Source organism: Muscardinus avellanarius (assembly GCF_963383645.1).
Source record: "Muscardinus avellanarius genome assembly, chromosome: 6".
NCBI classification, from domain to species: Eukaryota; Metazoa; Chordata; class Mammalia; order Rodentia; family Gliridae; genus Muscardinus; species Muscardinus avellanarius.
In genome coordinates this window covers 67,743,587-67,771,067 of record NC_137791.1, presented here as the reverse complement: position 1 = coordinate 67,771,067, position 27,481 = coordinate 67,743,587, and the positions used below count along the sequence as shown (strand labels likewise).

General features: G+C 36.1%; 1 protein-coding gene across 4 annotated transcripts in view; it reads right to left on the bottom strand.

Annotated features, from left to right (window-relative positions):
- Nucleotides 1-853: 853 nt before the first annotated feature.
- The window catches only part of MAPK10 (mitogen-activated protein kinase 10), a gene marked incomplete at its 5' end in the record, with an annotated part of 141,441 nt that continues 114,813 nt past the window's right edge, over nt 854-27,481 (bottom strand). For all 4 annotated transcript variants that reach the window (XM_080696997.1, XM_080696998.1, XM_080696999.1 and 1 more), the window contains 3 exons: nt 854-1,011; nt 10,110-10,187; nt 12,153-12,216. In XM_080696997.1, coding sequence (XP_080553123.1) covers nt 869-1,011; nt 10,110-10,187; nt 12,153-12,216 — 285 coding nt within the window. In that variant the 3' untranslated portion in view covers nt 854-868. The remainder of the gene's footprint in view (nt 1,012-10,109; nt 10,188-12,152; nt 12,217-27,481) is intronic.

Sequence of the window (27,481 nt, the reverse complement as noted above, 5' to 3'; positions counted from 1 at the left end):
CTTTCTAAAGGCTAAACCATTTAGTGCCTGAAAACTTCTACCCCCTCCCCCCCACACATTGTACATAAGCATCACATATGTTCTTTCTACAAATTGGTTTATAGGTGCCATTTAATTGGTTCAAATTTGGAAACTACATCTTCAAGGGCCCGAGAGCTCACTCCCCTCATTTTCCCACCCTTTACATGTTTTCTTATAAGACATACAGCTTAATCAATTAACAAACTAAACAGCTTATATACTGGCAATATATTACAGATGAGTTTATGTCAGAGTAATAGATCACATGAAATGGACCATGTGGTACCCCAGTGCGTGATGTCTTGGTAGAGCCCTGAGGACACTGACAGTAGCATCTCTAAGTAAGTAGTGCTGTATGAATACAGACACATGCGGATCTGTATCTACATCCATCTGACTAGGCCAAAAGGAGCAGGTAGATGCAAGATAGAGACACACACATGCTGGATGGGGCCACTGCACACCTTATCATGCCATTTGAAAGGGCAGTTAGAGGTTGCTGGTTTTGCAGCCATTTAAATTACACTTGATGTGAAAGGCTTCTCTAATTGTGTTTGATTTGCTTTCTGTAGTAAGCATCATTGGAAGGAGACCAAAGCAAGAGCAACTAGAAGGTAAATACACATTTGAGCTTAGCTGCAATACGAAACTTTGGAGAAAAAGCAGGCTGAAAGATTTATTTTTATTTTAGGCTTGAATTCTCTCCCTTGCTGATTTCTTGACCTTGTGTGTCTGCATTGGGGTGTGTGTATGTGTGTGTGTGAGTGCCTGTGTGTCTGTGTGCACGAGTGTGTGTTCCATCTCATCATCTCCTGAAGAACGCTGGGTTTCGCAGGCAGGCGGCTAGTCACCTGCAACAACCCAGGGGTCCTGCCGAGGCTTCTAGGCTGCTGTCAGTGTCAGATGCCAGGGTCTGGTCGGTGGACATGGAGGAGATGTCGTTGACGGACGAGGACGGAGGGAGGCTCTCACTGCTGTTCACTGCTGCACCTGTGCTAAGAGAATGAAGACCAACATGACTAAATCTGGAACCAGACCCATCCAAAAGCCATTCAAGAGGCTGGGGTGGGTGAAGGCAAGAGGAGATATCTCTTCCACCATTCATTCCACAAACCTTCCTAGAACAACCAGAATAGGAAACTATCCTGATGTCCTGATGGTAAAAAAAAAATCAAGAGAAAATGATGTAGTCCCTGGCAGCAAGCTATTCACAGGCTAGTGAGGTGGTTATCAAATTTCATTTTGTATTAGAAACTACCTGTAAAGCTTAAGAAAAAGCCACAAACTAATGTCCACTCATACTACTTACCAAACCCCTGGCAGCCCAGGACCTCTATTATAGTTATATAATTGACCTCAGGTGAGGCCAAGGCATTTGCATGTTTAAATAGCTCCCTAGAAACTGTCTAAGTCAGCCAGGGATTGAAAGGTATACATAGGTTTATAGCAGAGGCACATGAGCAAAATTCTGTAATAATCTGATCCTTTTTACTTTTAATGCAGGGAGATTTTAAAGCACATTCTAGGGTCCTATCCTAGTCTGGAGTGAGGTAGAAATCTGAATAACTTGGATATTACAGGTCTAGAAAAGGGATCTAGCGCCGGGCATGGTGGCGCATGCTTGTAATCCCAGCATTCAGGAGGCTGAGACCGGAGGATCGTGGTTTGTGGACAGCCTCAGCTACTTAGTGAGGCCCTCTGCAACTCAGTGAGACCATGTTTCAAAATAAAGAATAAAAAAGAAAAAATAGGACAGGGGGTATAGTTTGGAGGTCAAATGCCCGTGAGTTCCATCCCCAAACCCACAAAAAAAAAGAAAAGGGATCTAGCAATATATCAAGATTCTGTTTTAAAATTTAAAAATATAAAAAGTACTGGGGGTATAGATCAGAAGTAGAACACCCCTGGGTTCAAACCCTACTATCAAATTGGGGGGGGGTACAGAGAACAAATATTGTTGCATAGTCATTAATATGACATCTATTATGATTTGGCTCTAGAATGCTCCCCAAAGTCTCATGTGTTGAAGGCTTAGTCCCCACTGCAGCCATGTTCAGAGGTGGGGCTTTGGAAAAGTGACTGGATCATGAAGTTCTGACTTACCAGTAGATTAATAAATTTATGGCATTATTGGGAGGTGTTAAAAACTCTAGGAGGTAGGATCTAATTGAAGGACTGTGTCCTTAAAGGTCTGCCCCTGAGCACGATATCTTGTCCCTAGCCCCTTCATTCCACTCTATGCTTTCCAGCTGTTCCAACAGTGAAGCTTTGTGCCACCATGTCCTTTGGCCATGTTGTTCTGGTTCACCTCACATCCAAAGCAATGAAGCCAGCAACCACAGACTGGGACCTCTGAACCCATGAGTGACAAAAACTGACTAATACATCAGACTTAAAATCCATGTAGAAAAAACAGACTTTTGATGAAAGTTAAAAAAGAAAAATAGATGCAAGAGCACACCTTTTGATGATGTGTGCACTTTCTAACAGACTCGCTTACTTGGGATCTGCAAGTAACTCTGAATTATTAAATTAATTTGGAAAATCCTTTTATTTATCTGCCATATGGGAATACAAAGTCTTTGAAACTCTGAGAAGGTTGTTTCAGTAAAAACTTGTTGAATTACAGTAGTTTTGAGAACAAAGAAAAGATGAGCCAAAAGTACTGTAAAATATGATTAAACCGTAATACTCTAGAAACAGTCAATTTATCTTTTGTATATTTATGTCTATATGAGTGGTAAAATTCATACTTTGGGAAATAGGTTGTTAGAAAAAAGATCTCTAGTATAATCATCTCATAAAATAAGAGATGAAGAATTTTCACAAAAATTGTATCTTATTTGAGAAAGTAGAGTGTGTAAGATTTGCTTGGTGAAAAACAAGGTCAAAATAAGGTAACAATAGTGTTATCATATAGTCCTAATAAATGAGGAAAACGAAACTACACTCAGGAAGTGGAGATGTTCACACCACATTTGCTTCTGGAGTAGACATTTCTTGCCAATGGAAAAATGTAATGAAATGTGACAGTACTGAGGAAGGACCTAAACATATAAACTAAGGCACATTGCATGTCTCCTTTATGTATTTTTAAACTTTTGTTGGTCATAAATATATTTATGTTAACAAGGATAAATGTGAAAGAAACAAAAATTAACAATATGTACTGATCATCAAATTGATAGAAATATTAAATTTTGGCATATTTCTTTCTAATGTTTTTGGTAGGAAGTTTCCCCATTTGTAACCATTTTATATGTATTCCTTTGTGTCTCAATATTTTCATATACAGAAAAACTTAGGCATTTTTAATGTTCTTTAAATTCCTAAAAGCATCAATGTCTCTAAATGTTAAATGTCCGTAGAAGGGATTTTTAATGTCTTATTATAATCTTCCTGCAAGTAATTATTCTCACTTTCAAATAATTGTATAATGTAATATCTGGCTTAAATTTATTCAAATTTTGCTTATATCCCTTATAGAAATAGTGTGGAATTAGTTCATTTTCTCTCATAATACAATTTCATTTCCTACTCGCAGCTCTAATGTACAGATATGTTTTCTACTTATTTTTCTTTAAATTAGACTAACATCTCTAATGTTCTTTCATATGCTCTGGTCTCTAATAATTTAGTGTCACTATGATAGACTTCTCAGCATCCTCTTCAATTTTTACATCCTATTAAGGGATAGAGATTAAAAACTGGACACAAGACTCTAATGAATGCCTGATCAGTTGTAGACCTGACAGAATGAGATTGCTTTTCTTTCTGTCCATTTGTCTCCTGAATGGCATACTCTTCCATTATGGATGACTTCAAGTTATGAGATTGCAGTTTTGATTTTGTTTTGACTTGAGATATGAAATGGTGGCCATATATCTTTTTGTAACAGTTTTATTAAGATAGAAGACATGCATCGTATAATTTATAAATTTAAAATGCCCAATTTTATGTTCTTTGGTATATTCAGAGTTGTACAGACATGGTCATGATCAGTTGCGCAGCACTTTCACAAGGTTTCAGGAAACCCTGAGTTTTGGTGTACACCAAGGAATGGAACTGTCAGATCATTGAGTAATCCTATGGTTAATTCTATTTGAGTTTATTTTGTATGGAAACTATGCACCAGTTTACATACCTGTCCGCAGTCTTAGATGATTTCCTTTTCTCCACACCCTCATTCACACTTCTTACTATCTACCCTTTGTATTATAGCCATTCTAGTGTGTGTGAAATGGTATCCCATTGTGGTTTTATTTTAACTTCTCTGATGACAAATGGTGGTGAGTATCTTTTTATGGACTTTTTGATCATTAATATATCTTCTTTAGAGAGAATCTACTCATTTAGCCATTGTTTCTGGCTTTTTATTACTGAGTTGGAAAAGTTTCTTATAATATCTGAATATGTCCCTTATCAGAGATATGATTTGCAGATTTTCCTATTCTCTTATTTTCTTGAGGGCGTCTTTTGATGCACAAATATTTTAATTTTGATAAAGTCAGATTACCTATTTTTTTCTTTTGTCAGATGTAGGCATTATAGCTAAGATATCATCTACTATAATATCCAACATCCTGAAGACTGACTCCTGTATTTTCATCTAAGAGGTCTATAGTTTTAGTTCTTGCACTTAAGTCTTGAACTCGTTTTGAGTTCATCTTGTATATGTGATAAGTTAAGCTTTCACTTTTATCCCTTAGCAGTGAATATCTCATTGACCTAGCATCATTTATTACAAATGTCCATATTCTTGGCCTATAAATGATGTTAAATAAAATTTGACATCATTGCCAAAAATCACTTGATCATAAACATGAGATTTCTAGACTCTCAGTTTTATTGATCTATATGTGTATCTTCATGCAAGTAGCACCGTGTCTTGAACATGGTGGACTTGTAAATTTTGAAATCAGAAAATATGAATCCTGGGGCCTCTCTCATTTTTGAGGTGGAGTACATTCTTCCTTGAATGTGTATTTCCTGCTTTCCTAAATAAGTCACTGTCTATGTCGAGGAGGAGGAGGAGGAGGAGGAGGAAGAGGAGGAGGAGGAGGAGGAGGAGGAGAGAAGAAAAGAAGAAAATGTGAATCATCCAACTGTATTCTTTCAGGATTGTTTTGGCTATTCTGTGTTCCTTGTAATTCCATCTAAAATTTAAATTTCTACCAAAAAAAGCTATAATTCTCATACTCTGTTTGTAAGTCAATTTAGGGAGTATTGTCATGTTAAAAATATCAAATATTCCAAACCATAAGCAATGTAATATCTTCCCATCTATTTAGCTCTTTAATTTATTTCAAAAATGTTTTATAATTTTCAATGTACAAGGTTGCACTTCTTTTGCTAAACTTATTCCTAAGATTTATTTTCCTTCCTAATGGGATTGTTTTCTGTTCATTGCTAGTATGTGGAAATGCAACAGATTTATTTGAATAAAATCTGAATGTCAATGGATTGGGAACTAAACAGATCAAAGGATTATATATTTCTCATGAATATTTTAATTGGTCAAAATGCCAGTGGAACCAGGAAGATTTTTGCTGGCTTGCTTTATTTAAATTATAACAGAAGAGGGAAAGGATAGATATGGGGAAGGAAACAGACCAAACATTATTATGTGCATATATAAATACATAACTATGAATGTCCCTGTAGTGTATACTTACACCACAGCAATAACAAATTATTAAAAATTATAAAAATAACAGCTTGAAAGTTTTTTCTTGAGATAAAATTTTTCTCCATCCTGGATAGGTTTGCTAATACAGACAAGTGTTTAAAGAAGGGTGAGAGAAGACTTAGCTGAGATGAGGCTTCCTTACAGAAACACAAGTCAATCACTAAGCCAAACATAAGAAGGAGGGCGGGGGAGAGAATGGGGTGGAAATTGGGAAGGTCTAATTAAGTGATGTGTGTATGTATGTGTCTACCATCGTGCATATACCATTAAGATGTATGATTACAAAGCACCATTTAAAAAAAAAACACAAACCCATAGCAAGGAGAGATAAAGAAACTATACAAATAGTGAATAAATAGTGAGTAAATTTAACTGACAAAGCACAAATTTTAAAAATATTGAATGAAACCAGCAAAGCCAGAATACCTTTATAAAGAAAGGACTGTGCTACAGATTGTGCTTATAAAATATGTAAAATTACCTGCAATTATTTTAATAATCATATTTTCAGCACACTTCTGGAAGACTCTGAGTATTTTGCTATGATAGTGAGTCCCTCAGAATAGCCATGTTATATAATTGTTTTATATTTATGTTTCCCTTAGCCAGGTGTGGTGGCGCACACTTGTAAGTCCATCATTTGGGAGGCTGAGACAGGAGGATCCATGTTCGCGGACTTAGTGAGGCCCTTCGCAACTCAGTGAGAACCTGTTTTAAAATAAAGACTTAAAAGAAATAGGCCTGGGGTGCAGCTCGGAGGCAGAATGCCCCTGGGCTCTGTTTCCCTTGCTTCTTTTTACTTCTTGCATTGCATTTCACTTCTCCTGCCTTCCAAAATGTCTACCGTAAACAAAGATTAAGTACTCAATCTAAAAAAAAAATTACTGAATGTTTTATATGGACTCATGTAGGTAGGCTCTGTGAGAAAAACCAAGTTTCTCCATTTTATGAAACAGGTGAAACTGTCAGGCGATTTTTTTTGTCCAGGGAAATCATCTTGTTGCAATGGTCTTTCCTCTTTTGTTTACCATATAATCCTCTAAAATTTTTAGGTTCCATGTTGGACTGCTCTTGTTTCTATTTTATCAATATTAAATGCAAATTCTAATTAGTATTCAATTACTCAAACTTCAGAATCTGTCAAAGTCATTGTCAACTGTATTTTCAGAGTTTCAAAGACTAGTGTACGTCCGAAACTCTAAGAGAGGTCATCTCTTCCAGTGCTTTCTTCGTAAAATTTCCATTACAACTGCTAGTTTTATGGAAATGGTTCTTCTCTATGCAGTGTCTTGATGGGTGAATGGTATCTACTGTTTATTGGTTCTGTGGACCTGGCTTTTAGTGGCTTATCATTATTTATTTTTATTTTTATTTTTGGTCCTAGGGATAGAACCCAGGGCCAATCTACCTCTGAGATACACCATCATAGGGTGTATCTTTTATTCTATCCTTTATTTTGAAACAAAATCTCTAAGGAACCAAAGGTCTCACTAATTGCTAAAGATAGCCTGAAACCTGTGATCCTCCTGTTTCAGCCTCCCAAATGCTGGGATTACAGGTGTGGTCACTATGCCTGGCTAGTGGCTTCTTAAAACCAATTATTAATTAGCATCTCTTTCCAATTGTGATATCACATGCAACTTAAATTTGATCATAGTGAAAATATTTACATCACAGAAATTGGTTTTACTAATCACATCTCTGTTTTTTTAGAGATGTTTTTAAATACCAACAACTTCACCACTGTTAGATTAAAAGTTTTTGCTTCTGTATGCCCATCTCTATTGCACTATAATAAATGTCTCTGCAACTACAGCCACTTACAGCTTTAAGATGACCTGTTCAAGTCTATTTTCATGTAGGCAATAAACAAGCTTCACAAACCATAAAACCAAACACAAATAAAGGAACAAGACATGGACATTAGCTTCAAGTTAATTTACTCCTAGTTTGTGAAAATCTCTCAAACAGATTGAACTGAATTCAATTCTGTTTGTAATGTCCACTTGCTCAGGATATCCTTTCTTCATATACGTAGTATTCAGAAGGCATCAGTAGATATCTACATTTTTAAAAATGTTTGAGCATCAATCAATCATTGTAAAATTTCATCAAAATAACATTTAAGGAACTAAATGGGTTAAAAATGAGAGATGTTAACTAATTTCAAGTTTACTTTTAAAATTAGGTTTTGCCAGGCTTGATGGTACACACCTGTACTTGAGAGGCTGAGACAGGAGGATTGCAGATTTGAGACCAACCTTAGCATATGAGACCTCCAGTAACTTAACAAGATTCTGTTCAAAAATAAATAAATAAAATAAAGGGACTGGGGGCAGAGCTTGGAGACAGAAATACCCTGGGATCAGTCTCCTAGTGTCCTCTCCTCGAATAGGTTTCATGGAATAAAGTAATCTACACTAAAGGCAATTTCTCAAGTAGAAGTTATCTGAAAATATGCATATTTTGGGGGGAAAGGTTATGCTGTTTTTTAAGGAAACTGTTTTTCTCTTTATACCCCCCACATACAGCAACTAAAAATGTGAATGCAAAGAATGAGAAGAAAAAACAAGCTGGGCATGGTGGCATACACTTGTAATCCCAGCATTTGTGAGGCTGAGATAAGAGGATCTCGGTTCACAGACAGCCTCAGCTACTTAGTGAGGCCCTCTGCAACGTAGAGAGACCCTGATTCAAAATAAAGAATTAAAATAGGGCTAGCGGTGTAGCTCGAAGATAGAGCACCCCTGGGTTCCATCCCCAGTACCACCAAAAATAAAGGGGGGAGGATCACTGAGAAGTATTTCCTTCTGTAGATGCATGATATTCAGCCTCTCAACTTGTTTGAGCTTGAAGCTTTTTAAACAAAAATAAATAAAAACTTATTGGACTAGATCAGTGACCCCAGCAGGAAGAGACATGCTCCCAAGGTGGAGAATATTGTCCACCCTGGGGAGGAGGGTTGGACATTAAAAACGCTTTATCTTGAATTTATAGATTTTGAAAACTATCTGCCTGTCTGACCCTAGGCATCTGTATTATTTACGGGAGCCTTACTTCTCAGATGGGATGGAGGTAGGAAACAAAGTGAGCATTCTAGGACAGACGACCTCCTGCATTTGCTCTAACTCGAGCATTCCATAGCAATGGCATTTGGAGCAAAATTAATTTCTATTCATGGACTACTATTCCCTCAGCAGTCTTTACAAATCAATTCAGGAAGCAAGCAGCTACGCTATTCTTGAAAATAAATCACTCTGAAAGTGGAATCAGATAGCATGAGGGAGTACAATTACTTGTTTAGGAATATATCTGAAGATTAGATGTATTTCTTGTTGATATACAAACAGCTCCATCAATAAATTTCAAATCTATAAATTATTCTGCAAATGCGCATTTAGCTTCCTATTTGCACTTTTAAGGCATCAATATAGCCATATGGCTGCCTTGCAACCTCTAAGTTATATAAATATACACAAATACATCATTATGTCATGTAAGATATAGTGCACATATGATTTATCAAAATCAAGTTGTGAATATTTTCCTTGAAAATATGTAGTAAAGATTGAATCTACAGTCACTTAAACTAAATAGGTAAAGAAGGAAGTAAACATTTTGTATATGTGTGCATGTGGTACTGGGGATTGAACCCAAGGATATTTTACTACTGAGTTATATTCCCACTCCTTGTGCTTTTTATTTTGAAATAGGGTCTCACAAGTTACTACACACTGGCCTCAAACCTGCAATCCTCCTGTGTCAGCTTTCCAAGTACTGGGATTACAGGTGTGTACAAACACGGCTGATTTAAATAAGAAGCTAAACTTAATTGGTTAAGTCAGTCAACTATTGTTTTAGATGTATAAAGTAGATAGATAATCTCTGGCTGTTACAGGTAGCTAAATGGTTAAAAAGTGGTTTAGCCTTCTCACTTAGGCAGAACTTAAATGGTATATTTTAGAATTAACCGCCTGGCGTGGTGGCGCACGCTTGTAATCCCCACACTTGGGAGGCTGAGACAGGAGGATTGCGCTGGTTCGAAGCCAGCCTTGCTGGCTTAAGAGACCCTGTTTCCAAATAAAAATTTAAAATATAGGTCTGGTGATGTAGCCCAGAGAAGGGTTTCCAGGAACCCCAGTACCACCAAAGAAGAAGGAGGAGGAGGAGGATGAGGAGGATGAGGAGGAAGAGGAGGAAGAGGAGGAGGAGGAGGAGGAGAAGGATTAGGAAAGAACCAGCACACTAAATATCAAAAGAAATTAAATTAAAATCATGGGAGAACAGTTGAGTGATATTTAGTCATATGGTCTGTAAGCAGTGTTATTGGTTGAAACCCCTCAAAAGTCAAGAAAATAAACAAGTACTGATTTCTTAGTTATTCACTGAGAGTGAGTACCTGAAGGAGAAGGCTGTCCTTTTACTACGCCATTTTTAGTCTTTTCTTCTGAATTCATTACTTCTTTGTAAATAAGTTCTGTAAGAAACAGTTATCTATATTATTATAAAAGCAATTTTTCCTTAATCCCCAGAAAAAGTCATTGGCTAATGACAACTTTGTTTCAAATTGATTATAATCTTTATTTTTACATTACTAAAAACATTTTGGTGGGGGAAATTTTTTAAAATGGAATTTCTTAACTTCTCTACTTCTATATATTTTTTGTAATTGGCAGAAAACCTGGCAAAAGTAGATCCTCAATAAAGCAGTTAGATAAATAAGTATATACAATATACATTTTACTGTTTTGTGAATTATTTGGGTAAGTGGAGGAAATTTCTGATGCATTATAGTGTTATCTACAAAGGACTTTTAATGACTCTGTTTTGAACATTTTTCTTTTATACTTACTAAGAGATGCACAAATTCTCTTACTTTTAAATTATTACCAACCCTTACTGCTTCCATCTCTTACTTCATCTATCTTCTAGACTCCCAACTTGAATTTCTAAACTAAACATGCCTAGACCCCAACACACTAAAAAAAAAAAAAAAAAAAAAAAATCAGTGTTAATTTCCAAACTGGCATCCATTGTAGGCTTTCTCATTCCTAGAAAGATACCCAATATCTTTAGTTACTTTTATATTGTTCCACTTAGCTAAAAATCATTCAACAATTCATACAGTCATCATCCTTTACAATACTTCTTTCTCCAATTTAACCTATGTTCTACTCAAATAATGACTATTTCCTATTACATACTGATACTTGAATCCCTGAAGATGACTTCCTGATCTTACTTTGATCAAAGCAAACCTTTCCCATCTACCTTCTGACTTTTTTTTTTTTTTTTGGTCTATGTTCATTTTTTCCATTTTTTATCAACATGGACTCTTGGGCAGTGAAATCTCTTTATTCTAACATAAAGAGAGTAAAATTTCACATAAATTTTGCTATTTTCTTTTTTTCTAATTTATATTTATGAATTACTTCAAGGCAGCTCAAAATCTCCTTCACTGTAAATCTCCCCTTTTTTCTGCCCTATTTTGATTTGATCATTTGATATTACCTATATTTGTTCTTTCATGTTTATTTTAGTTCACAATTATCATATTAGTTTTAAAAATATTGTAAGTTTGGCTTGTTTTCTGCTTTGTTTCAACCTATAATTTTACAGATGCAGTATGAGTTTGGAGAAGTTTTGCTAAAAAACAAGGATTAATATATTCATTAATTCTTTTTATAACTTAAAGGAGAAACAATCCACTTAGGTATACATAGTTTATGTTCAAACTCTCAATTTCTATAATTTAGTAAATTAATTCTTTTAGTTTCTATAGTCTAAAAATATTTCAGCTTTAATTTTATGTTTTATATGATAATTTTAGGTACAAACATGGAAAGTTTAATTTTAAAATTCTAAATTGGAGCTTGCCCTACATCATCATAAACACTTTAACAATTACTGCTATGATTTTTAAAAACTGCCAATAATTAGCCAGGTGTGGTGGCACACACTTGTAATCCCAGCATTTGGGAGGCTGAGACCGGAGGATTGTGGCTCGTGGGCAGCCTCAGCTACTTAGTGAGGCCCTCCACAACTGAGTGAGATGCTGTTTCAAAATAAAGAATAAAAATCTAGGCAGAGGGTGTAGCTCGGAGGTCAAATTCCTCTGGGTTCCATCCTCAGACCCACGCGTACACACACACATACACACACACACAAAAAAAAAAAAACACCTGCCAATAATTAATTCCTTTTATTCTTGAGCAAATGCAGTATTACTATTATAATGAAAAAACAGTTGAAGTTTTAGGAACTTTGAAAATGGACTAATAGGATAACAATAAAAATATCTTTTAGCAAATGCTTCATAAAAAGTCTTAAGGATTTTTTTTCAGTGTCCTGAGTATAGAATACAGAATGGAAGAACCAAACACTTTCTGTATATTGACTTTCAATAAAACAAAAACTATATGCCTATAAGTAATAAAATCACCTTTCCATTCTTCAATGGTGTGCTCTCTTTCATCCAGCTGTTTGTCATATATCTGGGGTGGAGGCTGTGGAGTAAAAACAAATGATAAGTTTAAATAATAATCTAAACACAATCAAATTCTTCCAATGCATGAGAATACCTTATTATTCATTGACTTTGGTGGAGATAACAATTTTATATCAATTCTGGGATACTAATCACAGTTCAGAAGTTAAAATTTCCCACAAGCGTGTGGAAGACTTACAAACAGTATAATATTTGTTGCTGATTAAATAAGGCAAAAGAACCCAAGTCCTGAAAGTTCACTTATCAAGAGCTGATTCAGAATTCACACCTAAACAACTTATTTTTTAATAAAGAAAACAAGACAATTGGTTTCTATGTCCCAGGAGATTTTATATCCTCTGCTCACTTATCACAGACCTGCACCTGAACTCTTTCAGACTGATAAAATCTTGTTCAGTTTTAGAATTCTCTGAAGAAGCGTCTATAATGTTTATCAATAAAGCACAGCACTAGTCCTTAGCAGCAAGAAATATTGAGATTAAAGTAATCCTTTATTTTTCTGGAAACATCAGAAAATATTTTCACATATACCTATATGCTCTATACTTAGTGGTTTTCATATTCCCCCCTCTCAGGCAGAAGGAGATACCAACTGCTTATAAAGAGGGCCTTCCTGAGTGGCCCTGGGCTAGTCACCTCTGGGAGGAATAATTGGACAGAGCCGTCGGTCCCACTACACATTAGCATTTATCTTCCTATGTGGAGACCAGATATGGAAAGGAAGAGATTTTCACACACCTATATGCCTTCCAGGAAGGAGGTTTCCAAATAAACTCCCCAACCTTTTCTTTCAAATAGTTTGACTTGGGGAGATCTATCATGGTAGCTAGGGTAATTCTGACTTTGTCCACATATAGGAAAAAAAAATCTCTTGGAAAAACACAATGCCATGAAGTAGAGAAAGATGGAACAGAGGAGCTATACCAGTCAGCTCTGGACTAGGGGCAGAAATGTGAAAGTGTGGTACCGTGACAAGGGAGCCTAGAGGTTGCTTACTCTTGGCCAACATACCGACCGAAAGATGCTTTGTGAGAAACTAAAATTACTCAGTAAAAGTGACTCAAAACTGTCAGGACATGGATCCTTCATAAACGGCTATTGCAAGAAAGGCTTTGAATAAGATATTCAGAGATATTCATTGAGAGGTTCTTTGGTTCATGAATAAAACTCAGTGACATAATGGCTCTTCTTTACTGTATCCAGAATCTCTGGTAGTCTAGCTTGAGTAAAGTGGCACAAGCCTATAATTTCAGTATTTAGGAGGCTGAAATAGGAGGATACTAGGTTCAAGACCAGCCTCAGAAATTTAGCAAGACTCTGTTTCAAAATTTAAAAAGGGCTGGATACAACTCAAAGGTAGAATGTCCCTAGGTTTAATAGGGAGGAGGGGGAGGAGGAAAAGGAGGAGGAGGAGGAGAAGGAGGAGGAAGAAGAGGAGGAGGAGGAGGGGATGGGAGCTCACATCCCACAGAAGTAGATTGATATGAAAAGAGAAGACTATGCCAGTGGAGCATGATACTGAGGTACTGAGACATGACTATTGATGGGCCAGACATCCCTTTAGCGCCTGTGCTTGTTTCTGGGGCAGAAGGCATTGAACAATGCTGCTATTGAGATGTAGCCGCTGAGTGGCACCACATAGCAGCAGTCAGCACACAGAAAACCTAGCAAAAGGCGACCCTGCCAGACCCCACAACACTACTGAGAACATATAACACCGACCATATAAAAGAGAGGGGACTAGAGTGGTCAGGCACTGCCCATCGGACCTGACTGAAGTCAGACCTTCTACCTCAAACTAGAAAGGACTCCCAAATTACAGGAATAGTATGGTTTATTGAGGGAATGGGTAGAATCAAGTGATTTTTAAAAATTGGTGAGATTGTTATTTCATTAAGTTAATGCAAATCCAAACTCTGTGTTTATAGAGATGCTAGGCCAAGTGGCAGGTCTCCCGTTGTGCCTCTTCCTGAGAATGTGCAGTGCTGTGGGTAAGTCCTTGTCCAAGTGGCCACGTCCAGTATCCCTGCAGGAGAGTGTGCACAAGCTTTGAAAGCCTGTGGAGCTCTGTGCTCTGCTGGCACCTTTCTCTTCTAACAACAGAGCCAGCTCAGGATCCTGTAGGGCTGGTTTCCCTATGCAGTGGATTTTTCCATTCAAGTCTTAAAATTGAACACAGGTCAAGAGTACAGAGCCTGTCAAAATTCATAAATGTCATGTTCTGCTTGCAACAAAGCTAGTTTGAGGAGGTTTTTTCCTGGAGCTTCGTTTTACAGCTGTTGCTGATGTACAAAGCATGAAATACACAGGCTAACCACAAATGAACCGCAAAGTGCTGAGTCCAAGGTTTTTCTTTTCAATAAATCAAGAGGAATGTTTTAAACACACTTGTATTTATAGGTATCATTCAAGGGCCTCTGCAAATGAGCTATATGTTTAGGGTTGTTTTTTGTTTTTGTTTGTTTTATTTCAAAGAGAAGAGGCAAAGGTCACATATTTTACATAATAATGTCTTCAATGTGCCAACGTAAAAGAGTAATTGATCAATAATCCAAGGACAACAATGGTCTCTCTGTCTCTTCTCTCAATCTCTCTCTCTGTCTCTCTCTTTCTCTCTCTCTCTCTCTCACACACACACGCATGCACATGCACACACACACACACACACACACACACACACACACAAATGCATGCGCACATACACGTGCACGCACACACACACACTTTTGTGCCCAAACAGCAGTCATTAGCATGTGATGGTCCATGACACTCCCTGCCTCCCTCTGCTAAAGAAAAGCTGCTGTTTGATTACTCGGTTGTTCTCTTTTCACACTCTATTAAATGGAAAGGGTCCTCTTTTCCAAGTTAACAACCTAAATAAAAAGGAAATGAGGAGCAAGAAGAAAGAGAAATGGATTCTGTGTAGAGAGTGATCAGAGCTTGCAATCTTCATTCCTTTAATATTATTCAAGAGAATGTAGATTATTTTCATATTATTTTTGGAAATATGGCTTTGACTGCCTTGGTTAAAATTTCTGAAGAAACTGAGCCAGGGACTCAGATGGATGGTATAAATTATAATTTAATATGGATTATATATATATTTTTTTATGCTGATGACATTTTATATGCATGTTCAAATTATTTCAAGTATATGGTATTAACACATGAACAAATACACAAATAACAAATATTAGAATCAATGTATTTATTATATATTAATGGAATAATTCATTTAATAAAGGTCTTGAGCACCTAACATGTACCAGACTATATTAGAAATTGATATTTCTAAAGTGAGCGTGGTGGTGCATGCTTATAATCCCAGTATTCGGGAGGCTGAGACAGGAGGATCCCAGTTTGTGAGCAGCCTCAACTACTTAGCAAGGCCCTTCACAACTCAGTGAGACCCTATTTCAAGAAGAAAAAAAAAAAGACTAAAAACTAGGGCTGAGGGTGTAGTTCGGAGGTAGAATGCCCCTGGGTTCCATCCTCAGTACAGAAAGAAAGAAAGAAAGAAAGAAAGAAAGAAAGAAAGAAAGAAAGAAAGAAAGAAAGATTGATTTCTGAACTGAATAATTTGACTGCTAAATTCAAGGAGAACTCACAATTTGCTAAGACTGATGTACCATAGATAATTAGTACAAAACATAATAAATAATGGAAAGGCTGGATGTGGTGGCACACACCTGTAATCCCAGTATTTAGGATACTGAGACAGAAGAATTAGAGGTTTGAAGCCAAGTGAGGCTTTCAGTAACTTTGAGAAATCCTATTTCCAAATTTAAAAAATATATTAGTGGAAATACACATATAGTATAATATGAGGTCAAAGTAGAGAAAACTTAACAAAGCCTGAATTTAATTTCCTGAAGCACATGGTACCTATTCACTGAGCGAATGATGCATGGGAGTCTTTGAATATAAAAGAAAGAAGAGGAAAAATAATGACCCCAGGCCAAATACATATCAGGGCAAAGGCACAGGGACTAGAAAACAAAAGGATGTGGTGGTGATGGTTGTGTTGTTGTTGGTGGTGTTGAGTGTTGCTTTGTCTGTGAGCATGTACACGCAAGGAAAACTGGACGAATGCTGTGATGACGTATAACATAGTTGGTCCAAAGTGACAACAGATAAGAATTGTGCCTAAAAAAGCAGATGGTTCCGATAAAGGCTAGAACAAGACAGCCTTAGGTGTTATGATATGGAACAATGACACTTTTTGGAAACAGAAGAAAAATCACTGACAAATATAAAAACATGATATTGTCAAGTCTGAGATCAGTCAAAGATAGAAGGAAGAAGATAGAAAGGTTCAGGAACTATCATATAATCTAGATAAAAGTCTAATTGGGTTAGGGAAGGTGAGGATGAACAGAAGATATAGATTCAAGAATAACTGATAATAGTCAGCAGGAAGGTGCATCACTGTAATCCCCAGTACTTAAGAGGATGAGTTAGGAGGTTCACAGGTTCAAGGACAGCCTCAGCAATGTAGAGAGAGACTCAGAAACCTTGTGAGACCCTGTTTCAAAGCAAAGAATAAAAATAAAAAAAGGGCTGGGAATATAGCTTGAAGGTAGAATGATCCTAGATTTAATCCCCAGCACCACAAAAAATAATTCTGATATGTAAAACTGGCATAAATTGGCTTTTTATTGAATATATTCAGTGGGAGAAAAGAATGACTCCCTGGTTTCTAAGCAAAGTATCTGGGTGGTGATGATGTTGGTAGAGCATGTATAGAAATAGAAAATGCAAAAAGTAAAATGAGGTTGGTAGAGAAGTAAGCCTAAGTGCTATGTGAGAGGAGATGTTTATTTCAAAATTAAACATATGGTCGCTGAAGTTCAGGTGAGCACTGTTGGATAGAGATTTTCCAATATGAGAACATTAGCAAGAAGAGTTTGTGGAAACTATGACAGTGGAAGAGGTCACCCAGAGAAGGTATGCAGAAAGGGTGAAAATGCCAACACGGCCCTCTGTCAGATACCAAGAACAGAGGAAGGTAATTCCATCAAAAAGAATAAATAGAGAAATACATTAAATGAGAATATTGCACTCTTATAGAAAGTTAAGTAAGCAGAGAATTTCAAGAAGAGAAAGTGCCAGCCGTGGTGGCACACGCTTGTAAGCCTAACATTCGGGAGGAGGAGACTAGAGGATCGCGGTTCACAGACAGCCTCAGCTACTTAGTGAGGCCCTTCACAACTCAGTGAGACCCTGTTTCAAAAAATAAAAAATAAGAAGACTAAAAAATAGGGCTGGGGGTGTAGCTCGGAGGTACAATGCCCCTGGGTTCCATCCCTCCCAGGTACAGTAAAAAAAAAAAAAAAAAAAAAAAAGAGGAAGTAACAGGTGGTATCCTGTAAATGAAACAAGTGAGGATGTGGGCTTTAATGACACCAGAAAGGCAGGCATGATGCCATTGAAGGCTTTGAGAGTTTCCTACTCTTCAAAATCATTATCACACACAGAAAGATCCAGGTAGATCCTCAGTAAATGGCATTAATATGAGATAGCACCTAAAATACTAGAACAATACAAGAGAAACAGCTTCAATATCAATATGAATATTATATATGGCTAAAAGAAAAAGGAATGTAGAACAGGCAAAACAATAGACAAATATAGTTCTAATGGCAGCAGGTGTGCTCTACCAATTGTCTCTGAGAGGCTGGTATATGAGACTCACTCTTCTCTGTCTAGTTAAGAGAAGGCACTTTCCCCCCTAAAAAATCACTCTATTACATGCTCTTTACACATATCCCAGTAATCCTCAGAGTTAACAAAGTGCAATGTATCTTAAAGTCACGAGTCTAATTAATAATAGAACTTTTATTAAAACCCAATTTAAAGCATAATTTAAAGCAAATTATAATAGACTGTAAAATTAATGAAACAATATTTATAAAGTGAATACTTTTGTAAAACAAGACATAGAAACGAGGTCAGTAGGGTGACCATATTTCCCCTTTGTCCCAAAGAATCCCACTTGATATTTTTGTCTTACCCTCTTCACATTCTTAAGTGCTATTGTGGACTGGAGGATAAATAGTGCCATCCTGCATAGAGACATTTCAACATGGCATGTTAGAGGCCCAAGGTAACAGTAATTTGAGAGTGGAGAAAACAAGACTCAATTTGGGCTATATTTCTAACACTGAGGCTTTAACAACTTCAGCTGTGCCCTTTGTTTCTCCAAGATATCATTTCAGCATTTCCTCCCATTTTCTCCACTTTCAAGAATGTAAAGTTCAGCTTTAAAATATGACCCTTGGAAAACAATGCATATAATATAATACTACATAATAAATATTGAGGGATTGAGGAGTATGGATTCTGCTGTCTTTTATGGAATTCTTGCTGCTGGGAATAATTTTTTTTTTACTCAGGAGATCTCTTTAACCAGTTTCTATTCAATCCCTAATTAATTTTCCTACGTAGAAGCTGCTCTTTCTTTTGACTTATTTTTGTATATTTAATTTAATTCATACTTCATCACTGAGCAAAATGTATGCACTTAATTTCCCTAATCTTCAAGATAATCCTTTTTTCAACTACATTTTAGCGTGTTTATAATAAAAGACAATTCTGAGATTATCTAATCCCACCTTTACTCAATTTGTAAATGAGAAAATGAGAGCAAAAGTGATTTTTCCAGGATTATAGAGTTAATTGGTGACATGGTTAAGAATAAATTTATAGTTTCTTAGAAATGATGGAATGGAGGAACTCTTAAGTGTTGCAGAAATGATAAACCGGATAATCCAACTTACAAAATATTTTATTAAAAACAAATGTGATCCTGCCACTCTAATTTCTGTTCCAATTTTCTGTCAGTTCGCACATGTAACAATATCTGGCAATTATCATACGAGCAGTTTAAGCTTAGATACTTAAATGCTTTTTGTCAAAATATCTTGGACATCAACACCTCTACACACAGAAACCTCAAAAGAGATGAGAACCAGAGATGAGGAATCTACATTGTACAATTTGTTCCTTTTGTTCATCTTTGAGGCCTGAAATAACGATTTTTTCACATTAGTCATATTCTAAACCATATGACAACCATCAAGTTGTTGAAGTTTGTCTTCTCCTTCATTTATCATAATTAAGCATACCTCTGTATTATTCTTTCTTTATTTTTTTCTGTTTTTTGTTTGCTTGATTTGAGTTTTTTTTGTTTTGTTTTGTTTTGTTTTTTTTTTTTTTGGTACTGGGGATTGAACTCAGGAAAATTCTACCTCCAAGCTGTACCCTTGGCTATATATATTTTAAGCAGGGTCTCACTAAGATACCATACACCAGCCTCAAACCTGAGATTGTCCTCTCTCATCCTACTGAATGCTGAGATTATAGTCATGTGCCACCACGCCTGATTGCATCTCTCTGTAATCTGTTGTCTTCCTTTCAGATGAAAACTTTAAATAGCATTTTCTTTCAGTATGCATGTTTTCTATTTACTCAGCATCAGGGCCAAAGTTAATGATATGTCAGATTGAAACATGCTTTGCTTTTTCTAATTAACTTTAATCATTGATTATTGTCCCAAAATGCAGTTTAGTGAAAGGCAAATATATGAAGAAGGATATATTTATGCATAAAGTTGGGCAGAAGAGTAAATATATATAAGGTATATGCAAACTTTTAATAGTTTCCTGAATCTATGCATATGAGCAATTTTCATGAGAGCCTACCTAAAGGAAGAGGACTAGGGGGAGGCAGAAGAGGAGTGAAAACAGAGGTACACAATTGTGTTTTGTGAATACACAAATATATAAAAGTATCCCACTATTATGTATAATCATTAAATGTTAATCATCAATAAAAATGCTAAATAAAAAGTTTTATAAGTGATTTGAAATTTTTAATGAATAAACTTAAAATTTTTGTTTCTTGATTGGAAAATTTAAATTTAGGTAGAATAACTGTTATACAGCACTAAATGAGGTGCTTTTATGTTTTTTTTTCCTGGCTAAGAGCATATTTTATTAAATAGCATGTTGTAATTTTCTTCTAAAATTTATATTCCCTATAGCGCCAACAGCAATTTATTCTTTAAAATGGAGTTTTGCCAGATAAAACCAGTCTGCAAAAACGAGAGTAAGTCCCTAATTCTAATTATCAAATGCATAGATATCAACATGAGACCACAAAAAAACCATGAAAAGCAAAAGAATCCCAATACCACCAAAAGAAAAATGATCTGGTAACCAATGCTAAAGAAATGAAGAAATATGAACTGCTGAAAAACAGAACCCCAAACCATTATTTGAACTGTTTCCTTCAACAAGTGTCTTTCCTCTCTCTCCCCACTCCCAATCTGCTTCCACTATTCTACTGGTCTCTCTCCTCATTTTATAAAAATATTGTTATAAATCTTACTAATATGTATAGAAGGGGAGTTTAAAATTTGGAGGAAAAACCACCAAGTCTTGTGTGCACAAAGTTTTCTATCACTTTAAACTTTACTATGATGCACAATTACAATGCACCACAAGTAAAAACTTTTTCAACAAGATCCAAAGGCACAAGAAACTAAAAGGCAGATCAATAAATGGGATTGCATTACACTGAAGAGCTTCTGTAAAGCTAAGGAAACTACCAAGAACCTCAACAGATTGCTGACAGAATGGGAGATTTTTGCCAACTATTTCTGTGATAGAGGACTAATAGCCAGAATATACAGAGAACTCAAGAAACTCACCACTAAGAAAACAAATAACCCAATCAAAAACAGGTAAGTGACCTAAATAGACACTTCACAAAAGAAAAAATTCAAATGACCTATAAATGTATGAAAAAATGTTCAACGTCATTAGCAATCAGAGAGATGCAATCAAAACTACCCTGAGATTCCACCTGACTTCAACTAGAATGGGAATCATTCAAAACACAAACAACAACAAATTCTGGCAAGGATGTAGAAAAGTGGGAACTCTAAAACATTGTTGGTAGGATTGCAAATTAGTGCAACCATTCTGGAAAACATATGAAGGACCCTCAGAAGAATGGGAACGAACCTACCACATGATCCAACAATACCACTTCTTAGTATCTACCCAAAAGAATGGGAACCAAACTACCAAACTAATGCATGTGTATCTATGTTCATAGCTGCACAATTCACCATTGCCAATATATGGAACCAGCCAAGATGTCCATCAACATATGAATGTATTATAAAACTATGGACTATGTACACAATGGAATTTTACTCAGCCATAAAGAAGAATAAAATTACATCATTTACAGGGAAATGGATGGAACTGGAGGATATTATGCTAAGTGAGATTAGTCAGTCACAAAAAGTAAGAAATTGGATGTTCTCCCTAATATGTGGAAACTAGGAAGAAAAAGAGTCATAGGAGAAACTCTAGAGGAAGGAGGAGAAACACAGATGAGCAAATAAGGAGGCCTAAATGGGGGTGATAGAAGGGGAGAAGAGGAAAATTTTCTAATGTACATGATGTACATTCACAAACATATCAAAGTCAATCACTAAGCCAAACACAAGAAGGAGGGAAGGGGGTAAAATGTAGGGGAAATTGGGGAAGGGCTAAATGAGTGATGTGTGCATGTGTGCCTCTACTATCTTGTACTTCATTAAGATATATGACTATAATGCACAAATAAAAAATAAAAATAAAATAGAAAAAATAATTAAAAATACAATTGTTTTAGTAAAGCTTAGAAAACTTAAAGAAAACATGAATAAACAACTTAATGAAGCCTGGCAAACAATAAATATTCAAAACAATAAATTTAATAAAGAAATGAAACTATTTCCAAACACCCAAAGAGAATTCCTGAAGTTTAATATAAGTGGCTGATAAAAGGGATAGAATGTAATAGAAAGTATTAGTGGCAGAATTGATCAAGCAGAAGTTGTGAAATCAAAGACAGGTTATTTGTAAACATAATTAGGAAGAAAAAAAGAATAAAAATGAATGAAGAAAACATCATAGGATTTATAGGACATCATAAAAGGAGCAAAGTTTTGAGTAACAGAAGCTCCAGAAGGTAAAAAGAAAACCAGTGCAGGTGCTATGGAGATCAGTGTGGAGATTCCTTAGAAAACTGGGAATGGATCCAGCTATACCACTCCTGAGTATCTTTCTAAAGGGGTTGAAATCAGAGAACTGAAGAAACATATGCATACCTATGTTCATAGCAGCACAATTTTCAATAGCCAAAATATGGAACCAACATAGGTCTCCATCAACAGATGAATGGATTGCAAAATTATCGGAAATGCACACAGTAGAATTTGTCTGAGCAATAAAAAAGGAAAAAATTATGTCATTCGCAAGAAGATGGAAAGACCTGGAGAACATTATGTCAAGTGAGATTAGCCAAGCACAGAAAGAGAAGGGACATATGTTTTCTCTAATATACTCAAGCTAAGGAGTATTAGGGATACCAGACAGACTTCAGGTAATGGAAGGGAAACCTCAGCATAGTCAGAAAGGAAGGGTGGGGGAAAAAGAAGGCTGAAATTTATTAATGGAAAAGCAATATTCAAATATGTGTATGCATATGAATATAACATTGTTAACCTGAACACTCAGTATTGATTGGGAGGGAGGGAAAGAGGAAGTCGGGGGCAAGGAATGTGTGAATATATGCCATTGTCAACATGATCCACATGATGATGTGAGACTATAGTGCACCAATAAAAATATGAAAGTGAAATATTTATTTTTAAAAATCACAAAATCTTTCTAAATCTTCCAAAAAATATACATATTCAGGTATAGGAAGGCCAAAGATCTCCAAGCAGATCCAATCCAAACAACACTGCACTGAGACAGTATAATCAAATATCAAGTCTAGAAAGTAAAGAGAGGATCTTGAGAACAGCAAAACAGCTAGCATCGAAATTTTCAACAGAAACATTACAGGCCAGGAGAAAAATGGAATGATATATTCAAAGTGCTGGAGGAAAAATCTTGCCACTGCAGGATACTGTACCCAGAAAACCTGGCAAATCTGTTCATCAAATATGAAGGATAGATAAATAATTTCCCAGAGGAATAAATGCTGTGGGAGTTTATGACCACCAGAACTGAAAGAAAATGCTCATTAATAACATGAAAGTATGAAAAAATATAAAAATTACCACTACAAGTAAGTACATAGTCAAAGCTGAAAAAGAACAAACTTGGCTCAAAGTTAATGGAAAAAAGGAACTAATAAAGACCATAGTAGAAATAAGTGCAATAAAGACAAGAACAGGAAATTAATAAAACTAACAGTAGGTTTTTGAAAAAAATTAACAAAATTTAGCAACCTTTATATAAGGTAATAAATAATGTAGTCAGGAATGAATGAGGAGTCATCACATCTGATACTACAGAAATATGAAAGATCTTAAGAGACTACTATGGACAATTATATACCAACATATTGGATAACCTAGAACAAATGGATAGGTTCCAAAACACTTATGACCTACTAAAACTGAACCCCAAAGAAATGAAAATCTGAACAGACCAATAACAAAATAACAAGTAAGGAGATTGTGTCAATAATTTAAAAGTCACCTATCAAAAAAAAGCCTAGGACTGGATGGCTTCACTATTGATGTGTGTGTGTGTGTGTGTGTGTGTGTGTGTGTGTGTGTGGTAGTGGGTATTAAACCCAGGGTATTCAACCTCCCCGCTACACCCTCAACCCTAATTTATTTTTATTTAGAAACAAGGTCTCACTCACTAACTTGCAAAAGTTGCTGAGAGCCTCACTAAGTTGTTGAAGCTGGCCTTAAACCTGAAGTCCTCTTGTCTCAGCCTCCCATGTACTAGTATTACAGGTAAGTACCACCTAAACTGAAGAAGAGGGAATACTCGAAACATTTTAAGAAGCCAGAATTACCTGAAAGCCGGGCAAGAACTCTACAGAGAATAAAGCTTCAGATTAATATTATTGATGTACATAGATGCAAAATTTCCCAACAAAATCCTTCCTATACTATATTTTTATCCTTATTTTATAATGTATTCCTACTGGCAATTTTTGTTTACTATAAAAGAGTATGTTGAGCTATCTGTGATTTATATATCTCTTGTTCAGTGTTGATTTCATCAACAAGCCATAATAAATTATTGACCTCTACCATCTGATTTTTAGAGCATATTTTATGATGTTCATACATCACAGTGAAATTGTTTAACAACCTATTTCTAAGAATATATCTCTTTATCATTATGTGATATGACTGTGAATGGGAAGATATCCCATATTCATGGACTGGAGGAATTAGCATCGTTAAAATTCTCATGCTACTCAAATTAATCTATATTTTGAAATATCAAAGTAATCTATATATTATCAGTACAGTCTCTTGAAATCTAATGCCATTTCTTCACAGAAATGGGAAAAGCAAACCTAAAATTCCTATAAAACCACAAAACCTCCAAATGGATCTCTAATCAAATGGCTAAAATAGGTCTTTAATCAAGCGGCTAAAACAATCTTAAGCAAAAAGAATAAGGCTGGAAGCATGCTATTAGACTTCAAAATATACTACAAAGCAATAATAACCAAAAAAAAAGGCACCAACATGAAAACAGACATACTGACCAAAAGAACACCATAGATATCCCAGGAATTGATCTACACATAAAGTCAATTGATTTTCCCCCACAAAGATGCCAAAAACACACAATTAAGAAAGAAAGATATCTTCAATAAATAGTGTTGAGACAATTGGGTATCCACATGCAACAGAATGAAATTAACCCTTTATCTTTAATACTATTAAAAAAAAACCAACTCAGAATAGATTTAAAATTCAGTGTAAGACCTGAGATTTATAGCTACTAGAAGAAAACAGGGGAAAATCTCCATAAAATGTTTCTGGGCAATGATTTTTTTGAATAGGGCTCCAAAAACCCAGGTAACAAAAGCAAAAATAGACAAATGGGATTACATTCAATGAAAAAGCTTTGTACAGCCAAGTAAACAATCAAAGAGGGAAGAGGCAACCTATAGGATCAGAGAAAATATTTGCAAACCATACATGTGGTAAGGCATTGATATCCAATAATAAGAAACTCAAGCAACCCAGCAGAAAGAAATCAAATAACCTAACTATAAATGGAAAGAGGATCTGAATAGACAATTCATAAAAGAAGATATAAATAGATAACAGGTATATGCAAAAATGGTCAATATTCTTTAAGTGCAGACGTCAGACTGGGTTAATGTCTGAGGTTAAAAAAATAAACATCATACGATGAATATTTTCGGAGTGTATTTTGGAGGGTGAGGGACCCGGGGGAGGTGCCAAAGAAGGACAAGCTTTGACAACTTGGAGCTGAAGGGAGCTGAGGGGACAGGAGCAAAGCCTCCCAGAGCTCTGCTCCAATCAACGGGGTGGAGAGGAGTGACATCTCAGGTTGAAAACCAGGATTTGATTCTGTGCTGTGAGGAGATATACCCAGCTCAATAGTCAACATATTAATTTTGTGATGTCATTTTAAATTGCAATGACAATGAGATTCATAGGTCTGGAACTCAGGTCAGCTGTGTAGGACAATGTATAGATCTGAGCCATTTATATTACTTGAAATCAAGGCTATGGTGGAAGATATGACTCCCAGAGAGAAAAGAAACCAGGATATCAGGAAAGGACTCCTGGAAAGCACACTTTTAAAGAGGGAGAAAACCCGTCAGACCAGGCAGGCAGCATATCTGCAGAACAGGGGCCAGCGCTGCCACCACAGAAATCAAAGCAAAGGGGTGTCATGTTGAGCGAGACTTCCGCTTATTAGATGGACAAACATATGATGCCAGTTTACTTTTAACTTGGCACCTAGGAGTCCACTTGTAATTTTAGAGGAAGCAGTTCCAAGGTTTCAGAAGTGAAATCAAGTAATTATGATTAAGTAAGGACCAATTTTTAAAAAAGGGACTTGTCTATAAAGATGGAAGCCATTTCTGCTAAAGGCAGAAATGTAATAGAACAAAATGCTGGTTTTGATTCTTTATCTTTTGAAATGAAAGAAGCTACAGTATTTTTATTCCTATGAAGTAACAACCATCAGAAACTGAAAAATAGGATGCACACCAGGAAAGAAGAGAACCACATGCAGAAATAAAAGACCACAAAGAAGATAGTGCTGGAACCCAATTTTCTGGACTTTATGTAACTGACACTATGAAAGCATTATTCGCCTTTCTCCCCAATAACCTGGTAGTTTTTTGGGGGGCACTAGGGATGGAACCCAGGGGCACTTTACCTCCAAGCTACACCCCCAGCCCTATTTTTTATTCTTTATTTGAAAACAGGGTCTCACTGAGCTGCAAAGGACCTCACTAAGTAGCTGAGGCTGGCCGCGAACTGTGATCCTCCTGCCTCAACCTCCCAAATGCTGGAATTACAATAGTACACCACCACGCCCAGCTCCTGGTACCATTTTTATAAAGCTGAATTTTATAAATTATCTCATTAGTCTTTGTGATGACCCTCCTTTTCTAGATATGAAACTGAAGCATACAGAGATTAAACAATCTCAGTCTGGTGGAGATGACATTGAAATCTGAATGCCTCTGAACACAATGGCCATGGGCTCTTTCGCGTTTTCCCACCCAACTACGGCTTATAATGTAGTTCTTGCTAATTTAACCTATTGAAATAAATGCATTCAAAAGTTTCCTTAGGCATAAAAATCAACAGAAAATAATAGGAGGAAAAGTCAATGCTAACTTTAGCTAGAAGGATTCTGAAAACACTACTAATTAGTATCATAGACAAATATCCACATTTACTTAGTAAAAGCAGTGGATTATACACCGTGTTGTGATGCTGCCACCTCGTGGTTGAGAAAAGGGGACACATGAAATAAATGGTGCTTAAGTGTGTGAGTTCTTCATCTGCAAAGTGTTTAACTGCAGGAGTTCTCAACCAGCCCTGGACATTTTTGACAATACTGACTCCTGGATGCCAGCCCCCGAGGTTCTGATTTGTTTTGGAGTGAGGCCTGGGCACTGGAATATTTAAAACTCACTGGGTGATTATAATGTACAGCTAAGATGAAGGCCTCTGCTCCACTTATACTCTAGTAAAAACAGCTTGGCCATTTGCCTGAGCAGGCTGCCTTAGTATAAATTCAAGAAAGAACATTCAAGAGAAAGTAATTTTCTCTCGGTCTTCAGTGATTTCTGTTTCTTGGTAAAGTAAAATGATTTCTGGACATTTTAAAGAATAAAACAAAGAAATCTGTGAAGTGCAGTCAAAGTGTACATGAGATTTC